Raw genomic sequence first — 25836 nt, 5'->3', positions numbered from 1 at the left:
GGATGTGACATTCTATGGACAAATGAACAGGTAAAAGCAGGTTCATTCTAAAGTAACTATAATCCCTATGTTGACCAAACTTGCATGGATAATACATAATTATGTAAGGATTCAAAGTACCAGACTTAATTACTTTGGATGCTGGATCTGATCTTCATTTTCTGGGTGAGTGACCAGGTTAAAGTTTTAAGAGCAGCTTCATTGTAAAGTAACTATAGGGCCTATGTTGATTAAACTTTCATAGATTTCAACATATTTTATTATATAATGATTTTGAATGGATTGGGCAGCAGTCAAAGCATATATTTCAGCATTCTCCACAAATTTTTATAGATGAGACATCTAAGGAAGTTCACTAACCTTGGACTTGCTTCAGATACGACATTTTCTAGATATTGGACCAGGTTAAAGGTTTGGATGTAGGTATATCATCAAGAGACTATAAAGCTTATCTAAACCAAACGTGCATTGATGATGCATCAAGGGATGGACACTGTCAATCTTGCTTCTGATGCTGGATTTGAATTATATTTCTTGAATGACTGACTAGTTTGAAATTTTTGATAAGTCTATCCAAAGTAACAATAAGCTCTATCAAACCAACATTCATTTGGATAAATGTTGCATCTTGGGATGCACACTTCTAGATTATAAGTTTAGTGTGGGACTTTGTCTTGCTTAAAGACAGCATTTGTTGAGGCGAGCTCTGTAATCTCTGATTACCTCTGTTTATATAAAACTCAAACAATGTTACAGTTACAAAGTTTATTATATACGAAACACATATTGGATTATGGGGACTGACAACCGACTTACAATGCGTTAACGAAATTTTTAAAGTCACTATTTATAGCAGAAAATGTAAGAGTATCTTCTTTGCAGAAAATTATTTAAAACCATTAAAATACTTCATGTACAATGATTGCTAATGACTATTGATTGGCTAAAAATGCTTTATAACCTCAAGCCAAGTTCACTAACAGAATATGTGACTCATTGCAGTAGTGTAGACATGGTACTGAGATAATAATTGTTCATACTACAATAAAACTTTTGAAGTTTGGGAATGGAAAATAATCTATTAAGTTTTGTGTTTATATTTGTATAAGTCTTCATTTTCTCTACAGTAGATATAGTTGTTGAATACCATGGTACTTTTATCTAAATTGATTTAGATTCTTGTATTTTTTTTTTAGGTTTCTCAATGTCTAGTTGGTTGGCAGAGCATGCCTTCAGACCAAATTCCACATTACCATTGTATGGTCAGTTAGAACTACTGGAGGATCTGGGTCTGGCTCAGTACATGAAAGACAAACAGTGTCAAGAAACAGATGACATTTACAGAAGTCACACAGATAGATGGACTAAAGGTTAACTAGTTTTTTAGCTATACTTGTCAGAGACCAGAAGAGCTTATGCGATAGTAATGCGTCCGTCGTCCGTCCGTCTGTCTGTCTAGCTGTCTGTAAACAATTTTTCAAAATGCTACTCCTCCTACAGTTTTGGTCTGATTTCATATTACTTGGCACACAAGTAGACTACACTAAGAAACATAATTCTGTGCATCGGTTTTTGATTTCGATGAACGGTGTTGCCATGGTTACTAAAAATAGAAATTTCTGTGAAATGCATTCAAAATGCTACTCTTCTCCTACAGTATTGATCTGATTTCAATATAACTTGGCACACAAGTAGACTACACTAAGATACATAATTCTGTGCATCGGTTTTTGATTTCGATGAACGATGTTGCCATGGTTACTAAAAATAGAAATTTCCTTGAAATGCATTCAAAATGCTACTCCTCCTACAGTTTTGGTTCGATTTCAATATAACTTGGCACACAAGTAGACTAAAGTAAGATACATAATTCTGTGCATCGGTTTTTGATTTCGATGAACGGTGTTGCCATGGTTACTAAAAATAGAAATTTCTGTGAAATGCATTCAAAATGCTACTCCTCCTAAAGTTTTGGTCCGATTTCAATATAACTTGGGACACAATTAGACTACACTAAGATACATAATTCTGTACATCGGTTTTTGATTTCGATGAACGATGTTGCCATGGTTACTAAAAATAGAAATTTCTGTGAAATGCATTCAAAATGCTACTCCTCCTACAGTTTTGGTCCAATTTCAACATTACTTGGCACACAAGTAGACTATACTAAGATACATAATTCTGTGCATTGGTTTTTGATTTCATGGAACGATGTTGCCATGGTTACTAAAAATAGAAATTTCTGTGAAATTCTTTCAAAATGCTACTCCTCCTACAGTTTTGGTCTGATTTCAATATAACTTGGCACCCAAGTAGACTACACTAAGATACATAATTCGGTGCATCGTTTTTTGATTTCATTGAACAATGTTGCCATGGTTACTAAAAATACTAGTAACTTGGCACACAAGTAGACTATACTAAGATACATAATTCTGTGCATCAGTTTTTATTTTGATGAGTGGCAACGATCATTTTTCTAATTATTGCTGTTTTAAAGTTTCCCAACTGCTACTTTTCTCTTCCTTTGCTTTAAGTATAAACCAGTAGAGCTACAGTCTCGACAGAGACTTCTGGTTTACTATAAAATTGCAATGCCTGTTTCAGTTAAGTGTTTAGATGGCAGAGGTTGAGGGTCCATACTATGAAGAATGTTAAATTCATTTATTAATGCCTCGTTCCTAACTCTGTACAGATTGTCCACTCAGTGTGTTGACTAGCCCCCTACCAGCTGGACTACTGTGTCACCTACCCTCTACATGTACAGCTGTCCACTGCTGTATAACCACACACACACCACTACAGAGGTCCCTCAGCACTGTCTTAGATTTGGACCCTTGTAATCAAAGGATTTCACTGGGCATTGAAAACTTTGTTCATGAGATCTCACTTTATGACTTCCAGTTTGGTGAGAGAGATGTATTATCGCATTTGATTTTTTTTCGTTTGCTAGATTTTTTGTAAAATTTTCATAATTTCATTGATTTCATTCATTAGGTCTATGATTGTTATTACCAATCTAATCACATAAATGTTATCAATAAAATATATTTTTAATATTGAAAACTTCTGTAAATGGCTTCTTTAGATTGATATTATCATACGGTACATAGCTTTCTATTTTTTTTCTTGATAAAAAGGTGTTGAACATCACTATGATCTGAGGAATGTAGTCCAAATGAAGTAAGCATTTGTTCATTTTTATTACAGATATGATCAAATATATTTTATTAATAATGTTTAAGTGTCTCGGGGCAAATGTTCATGCCAATTTATATAATATTATACACACAGAAGTAATGAAAGTGCTTTGCAAGATTGATCCTAAATGAATGAATGTGTCAGCTGAAACGTTGTCAGTTTATGTATCTTAAGTCTGCGGGTTCTGTACACAGGGAAATTTTCGCCCCTGTTTAATTTTGGCCTCTTTCGCCCTAGTCTGATGTGGGCAAATTCAAATTAAACTCTATAATATCTTTTAAAAAAATCCTTTTTGGCAAATTTAAAACAGGGCAAACTTGTTTTCAGATGTGAAAAGGCGAAAATAACACGGGGCAAAAATAACCCTGTATACAGTATGCCAAATGAAAAGTAGGTGACCATAACCACTTATGGATATATTTGAGATAATGGGGCCTTTGAATCGACAAACTTTATCAGATTTTGGCTCTCCAAATGTTTTTACCCAAATGACTAGGTCATGATGGCCTATTTTTGGAATTTCAAGGCTTTAAACATATAAGATACTTAGAGGGTTCAATAGAAGTGATAGCTTGTACAATTTTTCAGAAAAGTGAGCCAAGGCCCTAGGGCCTCTTGTTTTGAAATCAAAGGGGGCAATTGAAAAAAATCAACTTTTATTCCTACAACTTTATTCCGCGATTTATGAGGGATAAAGTAGTTTGCGACAATTTATTTTCACGATCAAGCCTTTTTGGATCTGTTGTTAGTAAACACATACACTTCAAGGACTGGTTTTGCGGCGAGAAATATTTGCGATGACAAGACTCTCGCAAACTTCACAAAAATTTCTCGCATGCAAATAAAAGTTGGTTTACAGTATCTGCAGATGATAAGCGAAAGGTCCATAGTGATAAAAGTGAGCATTGTGGTTAATGAATCTTTAGCCTGTTTTGAAAAGAATGTAAGTTACAATAGTTAGAAGATTATGAGAGTTTATCTTATTTCTTACTGTATTCAAACAAAGGTACAAAGTGTATGACCTTAAAGCTGACAGGAAATACCAAGTGAGCCTCAACATCAGTCTCTGTCTGGAGTCTTCTGGACCCTGTGTACTGGATTCCATGCTGTTTGATAATGCTTTATTGCCAAAGAAACCCTGCAGTCTAAATACTGGATATATTCAGAAGAGTAAGTCTCGGAAAAAGTTTGCATGATTAGTTTCAAAGTCTCAAAATTCACTCATTGACAAGTGACTTGTTGCCTTGTTTTCTTCTTTTTTCAGTTTGTTTTTGTTTTGTTTTGTTTGATCCATTGTTAAAAAGTTTGAAAGTTTTATAATTTTTATTTATTTTTAGCATAATTGAACCAATTTTTAAATTGATTTCATTTGCATAAATTTCTTGAGCAAGGGAGTACAAAAATGTGTTGCCTGTTTGCCTCCCTGGGGCATTATAGGGATAGGAATTAAACCTCCAAAACAAATTTATGTTTGGAAATAACTTTCCTCATTCCAGGTCATGTAGGAAGTTTAGTACAATTACAATGAATACAAAACCTAAATCAAAAAAATTCATAGCTTCCATTTCAAGCATTTTGAGTGGGATAAATTGATCATATTTTAAAAATACATTATATCTCTAAAAATGTCCGTTTTCTGAAGGACACACAATGGGCAAACTGATTATACAAAAAGATAAATTATATGAAAATAAAAGAACCCTGAATCCAGCATGTAGGCCTTTGGTTAGAGTTAGTTGGACATGCATTAAAATTACACTACACAGTGCAGTTTTAAACCTCTTAACTTCTTAATATCTTTTATACAATCTGTTTGCTTATTTATAATTGACCTTTAACCCCATCAGCTAGATTCCTGTTCCTATTTGATGCACTTTGTTTTCACCTTTCTGTCTGTTAATATCATTTAATTTTGATAATCTATATTAGTTCAATAATATATTTTTTTCAAATATTATTATATTTTTGTCAACATATCGAAAATTATCTGCTGAAAATAATGTACAGTATTATAATTTTACTTTGCAGACTTTTCCTTATCACAGTGGATGATTCAGCATGGAAGATTAAATCAGAATCTAACAGATTTAGACATTGCATTACTCAAGGAAGATTTGGGAATATCAGAATACTTAGGAGAGTCTTGCTTTAAAAAATCCACAATATATTTTCCACATAAAAATTACTGGAAAGATAGTAAGTTATCTTTATGATTTTAGTATAGTGAAATTGAATGATCAAGCATTATTGTTGGGGGATCTTTTTTAAGCTCGGTCTTGAAGTTTTTATTTCCCTCTTTGATAAAATAATCTGCAATATTAATTTTAAAGCCTCATCAAAAATTTAAAATAAAGCTACATTATGAATGATATACATTCAAAATACAAAAGATTAATTTTATTAGCTCTTCTGAGCCAAAGGCAAAGACATATGACATTTCAGTTTTACATTGAAATATATTGTGATCAAAATTTGTCTGTCATCTATTACAAGAAACATCTTTAAAAATCTTCTCAAAAAACACTGGGCCAGAAAAAATGAAACTTAAGGCCATGCAGAGTTAATTACTTGGTTCTCAGGCCTTTTTTCAAGAAATATGATGAGGGAGGGAGGCATTTTTTTTCTTTTTTATTACCCCAAAACATGATGAGGCAGCTTTTTACATTGTACAAAACCTCAAAAAATGATGAGGGAGGTGATTTGGTATTTATATTTTATTGACTTAGCAATAAAAAGGGTCAATGAGGCACCCTTGGAAGAGATGAGGGAGGGCCTGAGAACCAAGAAATTAAATTTTTTTTGCCTTACTTGAAAGCTTCCTGATGTAGTTAAAATTCTAAATTGTTCAATAATGGCCCCCAGGTGTAGGTCGGGGACAAATGGAATAATTTTTTATTACATTGGAATATTGATGAAAAAAATCTGTTGTTGGTTTATTAAAGTTCAATCAACTTTGTTCTCAAGAACCTCTGGCCTAAACTTTTGTGAGAAAGTTTAGATTGTAAATTTAAGTCATGTCCCCTAGGGGTAGAGTTGGTTGACAATAGGCAACCATGGGCCTCTTGTTAAATGATTTTAGTTATTACAATTGCATATGATGAAATGTTCAAAACAGTTGATTCACCTTCATCAATATCTGAATAGTACCGGTAAATACAAAGCAACTTTATCTAGTAGAAAATTGTGCACTTTGGTTATATGTGCAAAATGACTCCATTCTTCAGAATGTGGTAAAGTGTCAGGAATGAGTCAGTTCACAGAATCTGACGACATCAACTGTTACCTGTCTGACACCTGTACCACTGTGTCATGCTGTGTGGAGGACTCTGTACTAAAGAGGAACATAGAGACCAGGGTCAGCATCGATCCATGTAAATTCACCATGAAACTAGAGATAGAAAAACTGCAGTTCAACATCAGCCTGATGAACTTTACTTGGGGTGTGTATATAAATACACAGTGCATATATGCAACATTAAGCTTGATACTTATTGATGACATCAGTGGATAATTTTTTTTTAAAAATTGCAATTTTCAGGTGAACTCATGACAGTAGATTTGTATGGAATTTACAAGATAAGGTAATTATACACATAAGCCCTGTTTTGTACTTATGTATCTATGCATTTTCTGATATGTTTCAATCTTTTTTGATTTAATGGAATTCTCCATATTTTGATACAGTATTTTGATGGAGAATTTTTACAATGAACGCAAATATTTGATGAGTATGAACATCAGTCAGTGTTACGAGTCGTCACAAAATTGCCACTTAGATTTGGTTGTCTTCAAGAATTCATTGATACCAAAGGGGATATGTAGTTGGTCAATGGATTTCAATATGAAAGGTAAGTGCAAAATGTAAGAATATAAGTATGGTACATGGAAAACATGTTTCTTAATTGACTGCTCAAAAATGTTGTCAATTTTATGCCCTGCAATATAAATGTACATGCATGTGATTTAAAATTTTGACTAACACTTTTTTAACCATTCTGATTTCAGATTTTTCTTTGTACAAATGGAGATCTGATAGAAAACTTGGCAATATCATTCCTGATGAATATTTACTACAACTTATGGATGAAACAGGACTAGCAGGATTCATCAAACAACCAATGTGCAATAGGTCTGATGGTGTCTATCTTAACACTGTTAATGGATGGACAAGTGGTGAGTATCAGTACTGAGATTAAATATTTTAAATCTACATTCAGTATTTCCCAATGAATGTGCCCCATAACAGAGATCCATGCCACACACATGATTAAATGATATTTCAGTACATGTATGACAGTATCACAATTAATAGTATTTGTCATTATACCGTATAAGTAGAATTTTTAGCGAGGATTTAATTTTGGCATTTTTAGCGAGGGTGCTGACATAGCTAAAATTGAATATCGCTAAAAATTAATTGCGTTTTATTTACAATAGCTTCTTTACTTAGCATTTTAAAATCGCTAAATTTACTTATCGCTAAAAATAAAATACCAGATTTTATGTAGAAATCGCTAAATTTGCGTCTCGCTAAAATTTCCACTTATACGGTATTAACACATATGCACCTATGTTTTCAGATTGTGGAATGAATATGAGTCTACCATATTTGAATACCGACTATAGTTGTCACATGCTTGCCACATGCTCTGGCATCCGGTGTTGTCTCTATTCCTCGCAACTGAGAAGAAATTTTGAAGTTTATTTCGACATAAATAACTGCACTGAAAGTCTCAGTATCCAAATAGAAAAGATTTTCCACAACAAAACTTTGAATGATTTACAATGGGGTAAGTGAAATATAAATTAAATTAACATACATATAACCTTAAGGACCACTACTACTGTAGTATATTTTATTAGCTCACCTGAGCCGAAGGCTCAAGTGAGCTTTTCTGATCCCATTTTGTCCGGCGTCCGTCTGTCTGTCCGTCTGTCTGTCTGTCTGTAAACTTTTCACATTTTCGACTTCTTCTCAAGAACCGCTGGGCCAATTTCAACCAAACTTGCCACAAAGTATCCTTGGGTGAAGGGGATTCAAGTTTGTTCAAATGAAGGGCCACGCCCTCATTTAAGGGGAGATAATTGGGAATTAATGAAAATTTGGTGGCATATTTTAAAAATCTTCTTCTCAAGAACCACTATGCCAGGAAAGATGAAACTTATGGGGAAGCATGCTCAGGTAGTGTAGATTCAAGTTTGCTCAAATCATGACCCCCCGGGGTAGGGCGGGGCCAAAATGGCCGACCAAAGTTTTACATAGAAATATATAGGAAAATTCTTTAAAAATCTTCTTCTCAAGAATGACAAAGCCATATTTCATCATATTTATATGGAAGCATGCTCAGGTAGTGTAGATTCAATTTTGTTCAAATCATGGGGTAGGGCGGGGCTAAAATGGCCGACAAAATTTTTTAAAGGTATATGTAGGAAAATTCGTTAAAAATCATTTTCTAAAAAATAGCAAATCTATGATTGGTCATGGGACTACTTTTGGATTTAAACTTTACAATAAAAAGCTATTTTCTACTTTTTCCTACCCTTAGTGCTTACCCTTAGTGCCCTTAGTGCTCAGTTGAGCGATGTGGCCCATGGGCCTCTTGTATTGATTTGATTCTCTATGATTATTTTTTCAATATTTTCAAAATTCATTGCAAATATAAATCATCCAGTGTTTAGATAGTCCTGTATAAGTGCTTAATTTTTTTTTTTAATTATACAGTAAAACACGGTTATAGCGAAGTCCTCGGGACCTGTGAATTCAATTTGCTATATCCGTAATTCGTTATATCCGTATAACGAATTTGTATTACTACATACAGCGAATTCGCAATATGCATGTTTTCCTTCAAGTAATACTAAGAAATATGTTAGGGAAGCAAATATTATAAAACATACCTTTAATAACTAAGGTTTTATTATGAATTGAACTTTATATACAAAATCTTAATGGAATAAAGTCAGTTAAGTTTATCAATTTTTTGAGATCTTTGAAAATTCGCTATAAAAAAAGTAAATTTCATTATATTTAACCTCAACGGGACTCAAAATCAGTTCTCTATATACTTAAATTCGTTATATCAGAGTTCGTTATAACCGTAAAATTTTACAAAGATTTGTTAAGAATTTTGCCGGGGACCCAGAAAAACTTCGCTATATCCGTGAATTCACTATATCCGTGTTCGTACTAAACGAGTTTTACTGTATTATACTTACAAATTTTTAAAACTTGGATGGAAATCTTTTTTATTATTTTGTTCGTGAAAGTTTTTGCAGACAGACAGACAGACAGATGGACCGGGCAAAAACTATATACAGCAAAACTTAATTTAAGGATGTATTAAAGTCATCTTTGTTCCCCAGCTATCGTATATACTCGCCTATAAGTCGGTTTTTTGGGAGCCAATCTCTGGTCCAAAACTCTGTGTCCGACTTATAGGCGAGTTATAAAAAGAATGGTATTATATGAAGTCAGTCCATCTGAAATATAAGCTTAATAAATACAACCGACTTCTAGGCGGACCGACTTATAGGCGAGTATATACGGTGTATAAATTTAATGAATTTCTAATGCAGTTATAACGAACCGTGGATATAGCGAAGTAAATTCAAAGGACCCAGTGACTTCGTTATAACCCAGTTTTGCTGTATACCCCTAAAACTTTCATTAAAGGGGCATAAAAAAGTAGAAGGTATTAAAACTTAATGGGGATAAAATTTGATTATTTTGATGTATAATATTTATTTTTTAGGAGAGCCTGAACTATTTAGTATCTTTGGAGTTTACAATGTAAGGTAAGTTAACTTTATTAAAATTATTGTTGGATATTCTCTGCTGTTAGCAATATGCTTTTTAGCTCACCTGAGCTGAAAGCTCAAGTGAGCTTTTCTGATCACATTTTGTCCGGCGTCCGTCTGTCTGTCTGTCCGTCTGTCTGTAAACTTTTCACATTTTCAACTTCTTCTCAAGAACCGCTGAGCCAATTTCAACCAAACTTGCCACAAAGTATCCTTGGGTGAAGGGGATTCAAGTTTGTTCAAATGAAGGGCCACGCCCTTATTCAAGGGGAGATAATTGGGAATTAATGAAAATTTGGTGGCATATTTTAAAAATCTTCTTCTCAAGAACCACAGTGCCAGGAAAGATGAAACTTATTGGGAAACATCCTCAGGTAGTGTAGATTCAAGTTTGTTCAAATCATGACCCCCGGGGGTAGGACGGGGCCAAAATGGCCGACCAAAGTTTTACATAGAAATATATAGGAAAATTCTTTAAAAATCTTCTTCTCAAGAATGACAAAGCCATAATTCATCTTATTTATATGGAAGCATGCTCAGGTAGTGTAGATTCAAATTTGTTCAAATCATGACCCTCGGGGGTAGGGCGGGGCCAAAATGGGCGACCAAAGTTTTACATAGAAATATATAGGAAAATTCTTTAAAAATCTTCTTCTCAGGAATGACAAAGCCATAATTCATCATATTTATATGGAAGCATGCTCAGGTAGTGTAGATTCAAGTTTGTTCAAATCATGACCCTGGGTGGGTAGGGCGGGGCCAAAATTGGCGACCAAAGTTTTACATAGAAATATATAGGAAAATTCTTTAAAAATCTTCTTCTCAAGAATGACAAAGCCATAATTCATCATATTTATATGGAAGCATGCTCAGGTAGTGTAGGTTCAAGTTTGTTCAAACCATGACCCCCGGGGGTATGGCGGGGCCAAATTAACCGACCAAAGTTTTAAATAGAAATATATAGGAAAATTCTTTAAAAATCTTCTTCTCAAGAATGACAAAGCCATAATTCATCTTATTTATATGGAAGCATGTTCAGGTAGTGTAGATTCAAGTTTGTTTAAATCATGACCCCTGGGGGTAGGGCGGGGCCAAAATGGGCGACCAAAATTTTACATAGAAATATATAGGAAAATTCTTTAAAAATCTTCTTCTCAAGAATAGCAAAGCCATAATTCATCATATTTATATGGAAGCACTCTCAGGTAGTGTAGATTCAAGTTTGTTCAAATCATGACCCCTGGGGGTAGGGTGGGGCCATTATGGCCGACCAAAGTTTTACATAGAAATATATAGGAAAATTCTTTTAAAATCTTCTTTTCAAGAATGACTACACCATAATTCAAATGATTCATGAATCAAAGTTGTTCAAATCATATGACCTCATGGGTAGGGCGGGGCCAAAATGGCTGACCAAAGTTTTTAAAGATATATAGGAAAATTCTTTAAACAAACATTTTCTAAAAAATAGCAAATCCATGATTGGTCATGGGACTACTTTTGGATTTAAACTTTACAATAAAAAGCCATTTCCTACGTTTTCCTACCCTTAGTGCTCAGGTGAGCGATGTGGCCCATGGGCCTCTTGTTTATACACCCGGGATGTATTATGTTATAGGCTTTGTGTCTGTCTTTCTGTCAGTCTTTGAGCTTTTCTCATGTCTGACTGATATCTTTGACCTTTAATTAAAAAGGTATAGCCTAATATGAAAAAATCCTTTCCGGCCCATAACTAGAAAACTATTAGACTTAGAATCATCAAACTTGGCCAGTTTATGCATCTGAGGTAGAAGGTATGTCGCGACCTATTTCAAGGTCACTGTGACCTTTAATTTTAGTGAAATTTAAAAAAATGTGTCTTTTTACTATTCATTTATACATACCCAAAAATATAAGAGTATCGCACTATCTTATTAAAAAAGTGTTAAATCAAGAAAATACTTATTTTTTCAGCCTAAAATTGACAGCAATCTATAACAAATGTAATGTATGTTAGAGAAATCCCACTTCTCCCATGAGTGTAATTATCAAGCACTGGTCAAGAAAAATTTTGATAACAGAAAATTGCATGTCAAATTAGAGAAAAATTCATGAGTTTAGTGTGAGGAGCTAATTGGTAGAACATCTCTTATCAAGCAGGTGTTATCTATATCCCTTGGGAATTGGGCAAATGGGTAAGCCTGTGGGATTAAAAATAGCTCTTGTTGGTTAGCCAAGTTTTAAAATGAATTTGATGAAAAGTAATTAAAATTATTTGTACATTGCATAATAAACTAATCTGAATCAGATGTTATATAATATTATTAATTTAAAAACTAATTTTATGGGGATGGGATGGAATCAGCATGTCCATTTTTCCATAGGAATCACATATCAAAACCTGTCTGACATTCAGTCTAAAAAAATCATTTTTTTAGCTCACCTGAGCCGAAGGCTCAAGTGAGCTTTTCTGATCACATTTTGTCCGTCGTCCGTCCGTCTGTCCGTCTGTCTGTCTGTCTGTCTGTCCGTCCGTCTGTAAACTTTTCACATTTTCGACTTCTTCTCAAGAACCACTTGGCCAATTTTGACCAAACTTGGTACAAAGCATCCTTGGGTAAAGGGGATTTTAAATTGTTAAAATTAAGGGACATATCCCCTCGCAAGGGGAGATAATCAAGAAAAGACAAAAATAGGGTTGGGTCATTAAAAAATCTTCTTCTCAAGAACCACTGGGCCAGTAAAGCTGAAACTTATGTGGAAGCATGCTGGGGTAGTGTAGATTCTAAATTGTTCAAATCATGACCCCCAGGGGTAGGGCGGGGCCACAATGGGGAATCAAAGTTTTACATAGAAATATATAGGAAAAATCTTTGAAAATCTTCTTCTCAAGAACCACTGGGCCAGAAAAGCTGAAACTTATGTGGAAGCATGCTGGGGTAGTGTAGATTCTAAATTGTACAAATCATCACCCCCGGGGGTTGGGCGGGGCCACAATGGGGAATCAAAGTTTTACATAGAAATATATAGGAAAAATCTTTGAAAATCTTCTTTTCAAGAACCACTGGGTCAGAAAAGCTGAAACTTATGTGGAAGCATCCTGGGGTAGTGTAGATTCTAAATTGTTCAAATCATGACCCCCGGGGGTTGGGCGGGGCCACAATAAGGCATCAATGTTTTACAAAGAAACATATAGAAAAAATCTTTGAAAATCTTCTTCTCAAGAACCACTGGGCCAGAAAAACTGAAACTTATGTGGAAGCATACTGGGATAGTGTAAAATTCAAATTGTTTAAATTATGATCATGGGGGTAGGGTGGGGTCACAATATGTATTACAAGGGGGAAATCTGGTAAAGAACGGAATGGCCAAAGCTTCTCAGGTGAGCGATGTGGCCCATGGGCCTCTTGTTTTTATATGTTTGTTGAAAAATGTTTTATGGTAAGTAGTGGAGATCCATTCATCTCTTGGTAGTAATGAGTAGACAAGCATCCAGTGAAAGATTAATTAATGAGTTCAATGTAGGAAGAAGGCTAGCTGTCTCAATCATTTCTTATAGCATCTCTGATCAAGCAGTCTTATCTGTATCCCTTAGGAATTTGACAGAAGAACTGTTGGTCAGTTTATAGCATACATATGTCAATTGATGGCCAGCCTTTTATTTTTGTCCCCCACTTGAAAAGTGGGGGATATTAATTTGGGTTTGTCCATCCGTCCGTCCGTCTTTTTGTCTGTCTGTAACGCTTTCGTTTCCACACGATATCTCGAGAACCCTTAGAGCTTTTGCAATGAAACTTAGCATAGCAACTCCCTGTGGCCTAAGGAAGACCCCTATTGATTTTGAGGTCAAAAGGTCCAAAGTCAAGGTCATAAATAAGCAAATTCTGTCTGTCATAACACTTTCGTTTCCACACGATATCTCTAGAACCATTTGAGCTATTGCAATAAAATTTTACATAACAACTCCCTGTGGCCTAAGGAAGACCCCTATTGATTTTGAGATCAAAAGGTTCAAAGTTCAAGGTCGTAAATCTATACATTCTGTCTGTGTGTAACACTATCATTTCCACGCGATATGTAAAGAAGATTTAGAGCTTATGCAATGTAATTTTATACTAAAACTCCCTAGGACCTCTCTCACCCCTCTCAAAGTGCCCCGCCCCGTTTGTTTTATTAGTATTTATAGTATTACATGTCGCTATTTTTAGCACAGGGGCATGCGGAGAGTTATTGCGTATAAAACAGGTTCTCGGCGAACCTTATGTTCTTATTACATCTATTAGAACTGTTTAATAAAGGCTAAATAAATCAAACACCATGGATTGTGTAAAATTTTGACAATACTGAACATTAATATATACATGAATGTGACTTGACTTCTGCATATACTTGCCTTCATTTATAGCGATTCCGTGGTCTAGTGGTATGTCTCTCGCTTCACATGTGAGAGGTCCCGGGATCGAGTCCCGGGTGAGCTTATTTTTTTTTTTTTAACTTTTCTTTTTTTAAATGATAGTATTCAGCATGTGAAAAGAATAATTTATGAGGTTATAAAATAATCATTAAAGTGTGACAGAAGAATCTTCTATACACATAATAAAGAATAAGCAATCAAATCTTTATACGCATATTGACATACATGTATTTTATTTGCTTCAGTATATATGTATACATTTAATAATTCTACAAATTAAGTCAGGGGGATCCGACTTTCCAAAGAACCTATAAGCCTTTCCTGGACTAAACTTGTATGGATGATGCACCTAACAATGAGCACTACCAAACTTGCTTCTGGTGCTATATCCAACCAAGATTTTGCAGATGTGTGAAATTTTATGCAGCTGGTAAATGCCCAATTACATGTACATAGTAAGCCCTATGTAGACCAAACTTGCATGGATGATGCATAGATCAAAAGGCAATATCAAACTTGCTTTGGATGCTGGATCTGACCTAGATTTTCCTGATGAGTGACCAATTAAAGATTTTGGAGCATGTCCATTCCAAAGTACCTATTAGCTCTAGCTGGACCAAAATTGCATGGATGATGCATTTAGCAATGGGCACTATCAAACTTGCTTCGGATGCTGTATCTTAGTAAATACCAAGATTTTGCAGATGAGTGCACAGGTTAAATTTTTTTGAGCAAGTCTGCTCCTAAGTATTATAGCTCTACACTTGCATGGATGATGCATATAGGTATGCTTCAGATGCTGGGTCTGATCTTATTTTTCACATGAGTGACTTTTGTCCATTCTTTTACCAAATTATCATGGATGAATGGATGATGCATCTAGGAAAGGGCACTTCCAGACTTGCTTTGGATTCTGAATCTGACGTACATTTTCCAGATGAGTGACCACGGTAATATGTTATAGGAGTAGCTCCATTGCTTAATATTTATTGTAGATGCAGGTTAGGATGGGCACTTCCATACTTGCAGTGGCTGTTAGAACCGATTAAAATTTTATTTGACGAGTAAACATTTTTAATTTTTCAGAGGAGGTTCATACAAGTCCTTCTTAAACCAAACTTGTATGGATACATCTTCGCTAGCCAAGGGTTTCCAATCCGAAATCTACTCTACAACCCTTGGCAGATTTAGCCCTATCAAACGGGAACTTTGATAGCACCACCTATTGCCGTAATTGAGTTAAGTCCCTTGAACCTCTTTAATATTTGTGCAATGAATATAGCTGTAACATACGTAGATCAATATGACGTTTGAAACAATATGGCGACCTCCATGCAATTTGATGTGGAATATATCCAAACAACTTCATACAGCTGTGGGCAGTGGGCACACCTCAAAAATGGTAGAAAATATTGTTCTCCGTGGATTTTTATGCCCCACCATGAATATGGCCAGGGCATATAGTGTTTGTCATGTCTGTCTTCCGTCCTTCTGTCCTTCCGTCCTTCGGTCTTCCGTCACACTTTGCGTTTAGCTCTGTTCAAAGCTAAGTTTCTTTGAAACTATCCAAGATATTTTCATCAAACTTCATATGCTGATAGATATTGATGAGAGCTATGCAACTGCATCAACATTTCTTGACCCTGACCTTTCCTTTGACCTTGACCTCACTTTTCTTAAATTGGTGTTTAGCTCAGATTTGAACATACCATTCAAGTTGGTGTTACCAAACTTCACATGTTGATACAAACTTGCACGGATGATGCATCTAGAGATGAACACTACCAGACTTGCTTCGGATGCTGGATCTGACCTACATTTTCCAGATAAGTGACCAGGTTAAAGGTTTTGGAGCAGGTCCATTTCCAAGGAACTATATACTCTACCCATTCCAAACTTTCATGGACGATGCATCTAGGGATGAACACTTCCAGACTTACTTTGGATGCTGGATCTGACCTTCATTTTCCTGATGAGTGACCAGGTTAAAGTTTTTGGAGCAGGTCCATTCCTAAGGAACTATAAGCCCTACCCAAACAAACCTTGCAAGGATGATGCATTTAGGGATGGACACGACCAGACTTGCTTCGGATGCTGAATCTGACCTACATTTTCATTCCCAAGTAACTATAAGCCCTACCTGAACTAAACTTGCATGGATGATGCATCTAGGGATGGACACTACCAGACTTGCTTCGGATGCTGGATCTGAATTATATCTTAATTCCCTAATAACTATAAGCCCTGCCTGAACCAAACTTGCATGGATGATGCATCTAGGGATGGACACGACCAGACTTGCTTCGGATGCTGAATCTGACCTACATTTTCATTCCCAAGTAACTATAAGCCCTACCTGAACTAAACTTGCATGGATGATGCATCTAGGGATGGACACTAGCAGAATTGCTTCGGATGCTGGATCTTAACTATATTTTAATTCCCAAGTAACTATAAGCCCTGCCTGAACCAAACTTGCATGGATGATGCATCTAGGGATGGAAACAACGTGACTTGCTTCGGATGCTGAATCTGACCTACATTTTCATTCCCAAGTAACTTTAAGCCATACCTGAACCAAACTTGCATGGATGATGCATCTAGGGATGGACACTAACAGACTTGCTTCGGATGCTGGATCTTAACTATATTTTAATTCCCAAGTAACTATAAGCCCTGCCTGAACCAAACTTGCATGGATGATGCATCTAGGGATGGACACGACCAGACTTGCTTTGGATGCTGAATCTGACCTACATTTTCATTCCCAAGTAGCTATAAGCCCTACCTGAACCAAACTGGCATGGATAATGCATCTAGGGATGGACACTACCAGACTTGCTTCGGATGCTGGATCTGAACTATATTTTAATTCCCTAATAACTATAAGCCCTGCCTGAACCAAACTGGCATGGATAATGCATCTAGGGATGGACACAACCAGACTTGCTACGGATGCTGGATATGACCTATATTATCATTCCCAAGTAACTATAAACCCTACCTGAACCAAACTTGCATGGATGATGCATCTAGGGATGGACACAACCAGACTTGCTTCAGATGCTGAATTTGACCTATATTTTCATTCCCAAGTAACTATAAACCCTACCTGAACCAAACTTGCATGGATGATGCATCTAGGGATGGACAACACCAGACTTGCTTCGGATGCTGAATCTGACCTATATTTTCATTCCCAAGTAACTATAAGCCCTGCCTGAACCAAACTTGCATGGATGATGCATCTAGGGATGGACACTACCAGACTTGCTTCGGATGCTGGATCTGGCCTACATTTTTATTCCCAAGTAACTTTAAGCCCTACCTGAACCAAACTTGCATGGATGATGCATCTAGGGATGGACGCTTCCAAACTTGTTTCGGATGCTGCATCTGACTTACATTTTTATTCCAAGTAACTTTAAGCCCTACCTGAACCAAACTTGCATGGATGATGCATCTAGGGATGGACACTAACAGACTTGCTTCGGATCCTGGATCTGACCAACATTTTTATTCCTTAGTAACTATAACCCCTACCTGAACCAAACTGATCAAATTTTATACACATACGAATTTTCATGTTGCTTTACTAAATATCCTCGGCGGGGCATTCATGTCCTATGGACATATTTCTAGTTAGTCAAGAGTTTGACACCACTTTCTACTTGTTGCCGTATCAATTATTATCAATGAGCCGTGACATTTGATTGGCTTAAATTGATGCACCTAAAATGCCGAACACGGACTTATGTGGTCCTTTTAATAATTCTTGAAAAAATATAAAATTAAAAGAAAAAAATTTCAAATTAATTAATCCCGTGTTTTTTAAGCATAGATCATGTCCCAACTTTCATCCCTTGTAAATATTACTCTTATTTTGCATAAAAAATGAACAGACTTAAATTCAGCTGAAAATTGTCGATTAGTAAAAACCTTGTGTAGACTCGGACTTTGCAGCCAATCAGATTCGTTTGCGCGAGTTCTAAAATTTTCAGCGAAATCTGCCAAGGGTTGTAGAGTAGATTTCGGATCAGAAACCTTTGGCTAGCGAAGATGGTATGGATATTGAACTTGAAATGTAGCTAACTTGAAAAAAAAGCTGTTAGATTGGAAAAACTAATTGGTAACATTCATCAAGGTGAAGTGCATAATCTTTCATTGCCTATGTTGGTTACTTTTGGTACCAGAGTCACTCTTATCAATAATCAGTGCAACGTATGCCATTATGGGCAAACATTTGGATATAGGGTTCTTTATAAAGTGATGAGTGTCACTAGGTCATTTGAAAGGATTTATGTATGAAATTTTAAGGTTATCACAGAACAGCAATATGTAGAAATGTTCAAAGGATCTTTTATTTCAAATAGTTCATTTTTACTCAATTCGGAGTTGACTGTCCATCGACCTCTAGTATTTCGTTAGATTCTTGAAGTAATATATTTTAAAAATAAGGAAAATTTTCAAGTTGGAATTTATATTCTAACATTTTGATATTTTCACTTAAAGAAAAATTGTTAATTTTGTAGATATACAATTGAAGATTTGAAAGAAAAAAGGGCATACCTTGTGTCCATGCATGTGATGGAACGATATGAAGCTAAATTACCTCTAAAGGATTCTGCAAAAACCTTTAAGATTCTGGATAGGATGTTGTTTCCTAAAGGCATTTGTTCTGGAAATGAAGGTTTTGTTAACCCAGGTAAAAGTCAGTCTAAATCATACAAAGTTTAAAAAAATTAAACAAAAGTTCTAAATATTTTGATATCTTGTTTTTATTTAGTCTGCATCATCAAGACATTTGCTTTTATCTCCAAGTAAGGTAAACTCAACCTAGGGATGATTCAGATTTACTTTCAATGGTGTGATTCAGCCAGGTCAGGTTAAAATTGTTGAACAAACTGTCAAACTTAATTTTTGCCACTCATTTAAACCTATTTTGGGCTTTCTAAAGGCTAAAGCCCATATTTCATCAACCTCTCAACTCCAAAACTACTGTAAATGTATTATATTTAGCGTGTACGATATTTGGCGGAAATTCACTTTTGAACAAGTTAGTGTAGATTTGATTTAGCGCATTTCTTCATATTCTTATTTATGTGTATACATGCAAGACATTTAGCTATGTACTTGATTTAGCGGTTGCTGTGATCCGCCAAAGCCGCTAAAAAGAATACACAGCCAAATGTAATACGTTTACAGTATTTAAGATATTTTGGCAATAACTCAAGAAATCTTTGTCAATTACATTTTACACAAGAAAATTTAATGATGATTAAGAAAGGAAGCTAAATTAACACTTCATGGGTACTGGTAAGTTATTTTGAAGAATATGCAATATGGAGAGAGAAAAAAAAAACTGAAGAATTTAGACTTGCCTTTGATATTACTCATGTCATTTTATTGAAATATGTGGAGATAACAAACAGTATTCAAGTGCAAAAGTCCATTAAACAATAAAAATAATAGTAGCAGAGCAAATATGGACCTCCAAACATCAGAGGTGGGATCAGGTGCCATGGAGGAGTGAGCATCACTTTGCCAGTCAGTCACACCCACCATGTGCTCCTTTTCATGATCAGGAAATAACAGAAAAATCCATCTACAATTCATTGTACATGTAATGGCCTAACAATTAGTATGAAAAACATCAGTCAGCATTTGACTTATCACAAATCTCGCCTGAAAGTATTACACTGCGGCCGAAATAGCGTTGCCTTGAGTGATGACACTATTGGATTTGACAATTGAACAATCTGAATCACAGATTGCATTCTATAAAACAAGCGCTTTCATTGGTTGATTAGGACCCACCCACTCTCATGCAGTATCCTTTGCCTTTGTAAGTTGGAAAGCGTCCAACGGCCTTGTGATGGTCAAAAACCGATGGTGACTTTTTGAATAAAAAAAACATAGACTAACTATGAAATCACTGTATAGCATGTGATATATTCCTATTGCAGACTGTACGTGTATATCGTTTGATGACAAACACTAATTTCATTTTATTCTACATGTAATTCTGCCGATTTTCTATTCACAGCATTTTCAATTTTCGGTGGTGTAAATTGAATACGCGTACATGCGTAGAAAGCATATCCAGCTTATACGTACCGGAGCACCCGTTGAAAAAAAATAAATTCATTTGTGGTAAAACATCGGATTTAATTGAAAGTTTACTGTTTTGTTGTCACGAGTATCAAAAATACCATGTTTCAAATGTGTGTGTGCTACTGCATACCTATTTTAATTGTCGTTATGGCAATATTTAAACTTGCGATCTGAAAAAAAAAAAAAACGAAATCCTTGTGCAGTGCACTTTTTCCTGTAATGGCGAATATAATTTATATGTTCACTACAAAATAATTAGTATCAATTTATATATATACCAAAACTAAGTACGTTTAATTTTTTAGCTCACCTCAACGAAGTTGGGGGAGCTTATGTAATACCCTCGGCGTCAGCGTCGGTGTCGGCGTCCCAGGTTGAGGTTAAGTTTTTTGGAGCAGTTTTCTTTTTAAGTACTTCTATGTCCTATATTGATTAGACATGCATGGAAGATGGTTCAAGTGTGTTTCATTGTACCAGTCAAAGTTTCAGTTGCTGCAATTTCAGCAAAGGAATGACCAGGTTAATGTATTTGGAGCAGGTTAACATTTTTGGTGCAGTTTTGGGTGTAGGTTTCATTTCCAAGTAACTATAAGCCCTATGTTGACCAAACTTGCATGGATGATACATCTAAGGATGCATACTACCAGGCTTGCTTCGGATGCTGAATCTGACCTACATTTTACGGTTGAGTGAACAGGTTAAAGTTTTTGGTGCAGGTTTCATTTCCAAGTAACTATAAGCCCTATGTTGACCAAACTTGCATGCATGATACATCTAAGGATGCACACTGCAGGGCTTGCTTCGGATGCTGAATCTGACCTACATTTTACGGTTAATTGAACAGGTTAAAGTTTTTGGTGCAGGTTTCATTTCCAAGTAACTATAAGCCCTATGTTGACCAAACTTGCATGGATGATACTTCTTAGGATGCATACTACCAGGCTTGCTTCGGATGCTGAATCTGACCTACATTTTACGGTTGAGTGAACAGGTTAAAGTTTTTGGTGCAGGTTTCATTTCCAAGTAACTATAAGCCCTATGTTGACCAAACTAGCATGGATGATACATATAAGGATGCATACTACTGGGCTTGCTTCGGATGCTGAATCTGACCTACATTTTCCGGTTGAGTAAACAAGTTAAAGTTTTTGGTGCAGGTTTCATTTCCAAGTAACTATAAGCCCTATGTTGACCAAACTTGCATGGATGATACATCTAAGGATGCACACTGCAGGGCTTGCTTCGGATGCTGAATCTGACCTACATTTTCTGGTTGAGTGAACAGGTAAAAGTTTTTGGTGCAGGTTTCATTTCCAAGTAACTATAAGCCCTATGTTGACCAAACTAGCATGGATTATACATATAAGGATGTATACTACCAGGCTTGCTTTGGATGCTGTATCTGACCTACATTTTCCAGTTGAGTGAATAGGTTAAAGTTTTTGGTGCATGATCCATTTCCAAGTAACTATGAGTTCTTTAATGACCAAACTTGCATGGATGATACATATAAGAATGCATACTACCGGGCTTGCTTCGGATGCTGAATCTGACCTACTTTTTGTTGATGAGTGAAAATATTAATTTTTGATGCATGTTTCATTTCCAATTAACTATGAGCCCTATAATGAGCAAACATGCATGGATGATACAGTGAAACTCGGTTATAGCGAAGTCCTGGGGACCTGTGAATTTACTTCGCTATATCCGTAATTCGTTATATCCGTATAACGAATTCGTATAACCATAAATAGCGAATTCGCATTGAATATGCAAGTATTCCATCAAGTATTACTACATGTACCAAATATGTTAGAGAAGCAAATATTACAAAACATATCTTCGATAACTAAGGTTTTATTATGAATTAAGGAAGCTCTTAACACTAACAGAAACTGTTTTTTGGACTCATGAAAAAATATACCATATTAAGGGGGGACCTATGTCGTTCGACGTCAAAGCAGCGTTATGTGACGTCACAATAGCGACGTTTGTTTTTTTTCCCGCTGACTTTTGCAACTGTGATTATAGGCATAATATTGTTATTAATCAAAAACGTACACAGTTTACAAAAAGAAATTTTTTTCATCATTTAAAACAGTTTTATGATTTATGGAGTTTGTTAATATCAGAATTCTCTTCCTTTGGTTGATAATTCATAGCAATTTCAGTTGTGAAGAAATACCTCTATGATATGCTGATATATAAATGCAAAAAATATAAGATAAAATTCAGCAAAGACAGCGGCTTAAATTAGGGAAATATGTTTGATTTTATGATGACCATTTATTGTATTTTCTGGATAAAACTAGGAAAAAAATTAAGAAATGTACTTGTACCTATATTACTTATTGATTTATAGTGTATGTAGATTTTACTGTAGAAAGTCATTCTTAGGTTCTATTAGGTGTTAGTTGTTCACGGGGAAGGGGGGGGGGTGGGGAGGCAGAATGATTAGAATGAAGAAGAAAAGAGTTTATCTGTTTAAATTATTTCTTATCAAAAAAAAAAAAAAAAAAAAATACACGGTTTTGCAAAATAGTTTTATAGTCAGATGTTTGTCAGTGCTAACTTACCTTTTTTTAGTGCAGAAAGGTCAATATATATGACAGAAGAGTACGAAAATAAAAGAAAACGTCATATTTCTCGTTTATTATATCATAAAGGTATACTTTTTTCCTTGTTAAAATAAAGAGAGGGGTCATTTCATTCAAAAAATATGAATTACAACATTTTCACACAAAGACTTTTTAAGATATTACCTGTTATGCATGTCGGAATTGTAAAAAATACGACACGAAAAACGGGGTGATACTTACATTGTGCTCCTTTATAATTTTTCATGTGAGATGAATTACAATGAATTTGCCTTCATTTTAAAGATACAAGTCATATAAATTAAATACATGTTGATTTCAAATGTGATTTGACATTTTTTGTTCTTTTTAGCGCATTTTTGGAGGAGAAAGATAATGTCTGAAAATAATCTATTTTTAGCATTTCACACTGTTTTTGCACGTGCTCCTGTGTAAAAATAAGCATATAAAGGTATTGTTTTTAATACCTAAAAATTAAGATCAAGTGGTCAGGAAAGCAATGTCAAAGTTTTGACATAGGTCCCCCCTTAAGATATGCATATTGAGACTTTTCATTGATTTAGAACATATCGTACGTGCCTTATTTGCTCATGAAAAATGTCCAAAGACAATGGACTATTTGTGAGCAGAAATCACTGTTAATTACTTACATTGGGAAAACTTATGAAAATAATTGTTGAAATTTCTTAATATTGGTCTTAAATAATGCTAAAAATATTTTAATCTACTACAAATCATTTAATTTACTGTAAATAACAATTTCTTTAATCTTACAATTAAGGGCAGATCACTCTAACTGCAAAAAACTACCCTATAAATAAAGCTCTTTTGTGTGCAGTGTTCATAGCGTCCTTAAATTTTATCTACAAATGCTAAAAGTAAATTAAATCAATTTAATTTTTCAAATTTTTTATAAAGTTTGAAAGTTCGTTATAAAAGATGTAAATTACATTATGTTTAACCTCAACGGGATTCAAAATCAGTTTGCTATCCCTGAATTCGTTATATCAGAGTTCGTTAGAACCGTAAATTTTCACAAAGATTTGTTAAGAATTTTGCCGGGGACCCTGAAAAACTTTGCTATATCCGTGAATTCGTATATCCGTGTTCGTACTAAACGAGTTTTACTGTACATCTTAGGATGCACACTAATGGACTTGCTTCGGATGCTGAACATTTTCAGATAATAGACCAGGTAAAAGTTATGGATGCAGGTCTATTACCAAAAAACTATAAGGCTTATATAACATTGTATAAACCAAACTTGCACAAATGTTGCATCAAGAGATGAAAACTCTCAAATTTGCTTCAGATGCTAGATTTTAATTACATTTTCATGAAGAAGAACTCTTGTTGGTTAATTGTGTGACTTTGCCTTACTTAAAGACAACATTCGTTGAGGTGAGCTCTGTAATCTCTGATTACCTATGTTTGGTCATGTTGATGTATTGAAGAAAAAACGGGAAAAACGACCGAGTTTTTTTAATCACAAAAATATGCCCATGGTGACATAAGGCCAGTCCTGGAACTATTAATTATTTGAAGATCATTACAGTTACCCACACTCACAATAATTTAATAAGATTTTGCATAGGGGGTCCTCTGAAAAGGGGGCCTACCACTTGCTTACAAGTTTTCTACAGCTGTTCTATCTTGGAAACATTCCATATGAGAAAGTGGGCGGGCTTATAAAAAAGCACCAATCAGATTCTTTGTTGCATTGTATAGTTTGAATACAGCCGAAATGAATTGTAAAACTGTTAAATCCAATTGTGTCGTCACCCAACGCAATGCTGATAAAGTCAAAGTGTATACTTTTGAGCGAGATTTGCGATAATGAGAAATTGTTTTTGCCAACAATTGCAAGGTCATTGAATCAACCATAGAACTCTTAAAATGATGACTTTGAATGAGACTGCTGATATTCTTGCAATCATTTGGAGAGATAAGTTTCTGTATAAAATGATGACTTTAAATGAGACTGCCAATATTCTTGCAATCATTTGGAGAGACATTGTCAAGTTTTTGTATAAGAAAAACAATACCCAATAGTTTAAATTAAAAAGTTGAGTGAGAAACTGTTTACAGAAAACTTCTTTTGAAAACTACCATAATGGGTAGGTTTATGAAATTTCTTTATGGTTTACCTTTGTACTTTTTTTTTTTACAGATTTCTCTCTGAAAGGATGGCTTATAAAGAACAGCCTAGTCAATGTTTCGGAACTAATGCAAAAAGACTACATGGTGTCCAGGCTTATGGATGAAATGGCCATTTCACAATATTTAGAAACCCCTCATTGCAGGACTACATCAAAGTATGCTGTTGGTGGATGGATTACATGTAAGCTAAATAATTTGCTGTTTTGAAAAGAAAGTAAATATACATCAAAATGAATTCAGAGATCTTATTCTACTCTTCCTATTATTGATATTCACTAGCTCTAAATTAAACAGTCATATAAAGCAGTTTTTACAGTAAAGGACTTTTTTGGTCATTTCATGTGCAAGGGCCATTTTGAAAATTCTGAGAATGATGTGAAAAATACTAATTGTTTAATAGAAGTGATTACGTTTGATTACATTGAAAAGAGTAGAAAAATAACACATATTTTTAAAATCATTGTGAATTGTAATGTGTTTCTGCCCAGGCATCATTTAGCAGCAAACAATTTGATTTTGACTTAGCTAGAATTATGAAAGGGACATCATCTCAATAATATCTACTTAGAT

At 35.0% G+C, this 25836-nt stretch overlaps 1 protein-coding gene across 1 annotated transcript in view; it reads left to right on the top strand.

The window, feature by feature from the left end:
* Positions 1–25836, top strand: part of LOC134257978 (uncharacterized) — a gene marked incomplete at its 5' end in the record, with an annotated part of 120719 nt that overhangs the window by 16798 nt on the left and 78085 nt on the right. Inside the window, 13 exons of the mRNA XM_062740550.1 lie at positions 1197–1370; positions 2699–2911; positions 3144–3186; positions 4211–4374; positions 5233–5400; positions 6429–6644; positions 6743–6785; positions 6889–7052; positions 7210–7377; positions 7785–7994; positions 9957–9999; positions 18928–19100; positions 25277–25447. Of these exons, the coding sequence (XP_062596534.1) occupies positions 1197–1370; positions 2699–2911; positions 3144–3186; positions 4211–4374; positions 5233–5400; positions 6429–6644; positions 6743–6785; positions 6889–7052; positions 7210–7377; positions 7785–7994; positions 9957–9999; positions 18928–19100; positions 25277–25447 (1950 nt within the window). The remainder of the gene's footprint in view (positions 1–1196; positions 1371–2698; positions 2912–3143; positions 3187–4210; positions 4375–5232; positions 5401–6428; positions 6645–6742; positions 6786–6888; positions 7053–7209; positions 7378–7784; positions 7995–9956; positions 10000–18927; positions 19101–25276; positions 25448–25836) is intronic.

Source organism: Saccostrea cucullata, unplaced genomic scaffold (genome assembly GCF_032062105.1).
Source record: "Saccostrea cucullata isolate Sc308-1 unplaced genomic scaffold, CSIRO_AGI_Scuc_v1 ctg815, whole genome shotgun sequence".
NCBI lineage: Eukaryota > Metazoa > Mollusca > Bivalvia > Ostreida > Ostreidae > Saccostrea > Saccostrea cuccullata.
This window is presented reverse-complemented; position numbering and strand designations above follow the sequence as displayed.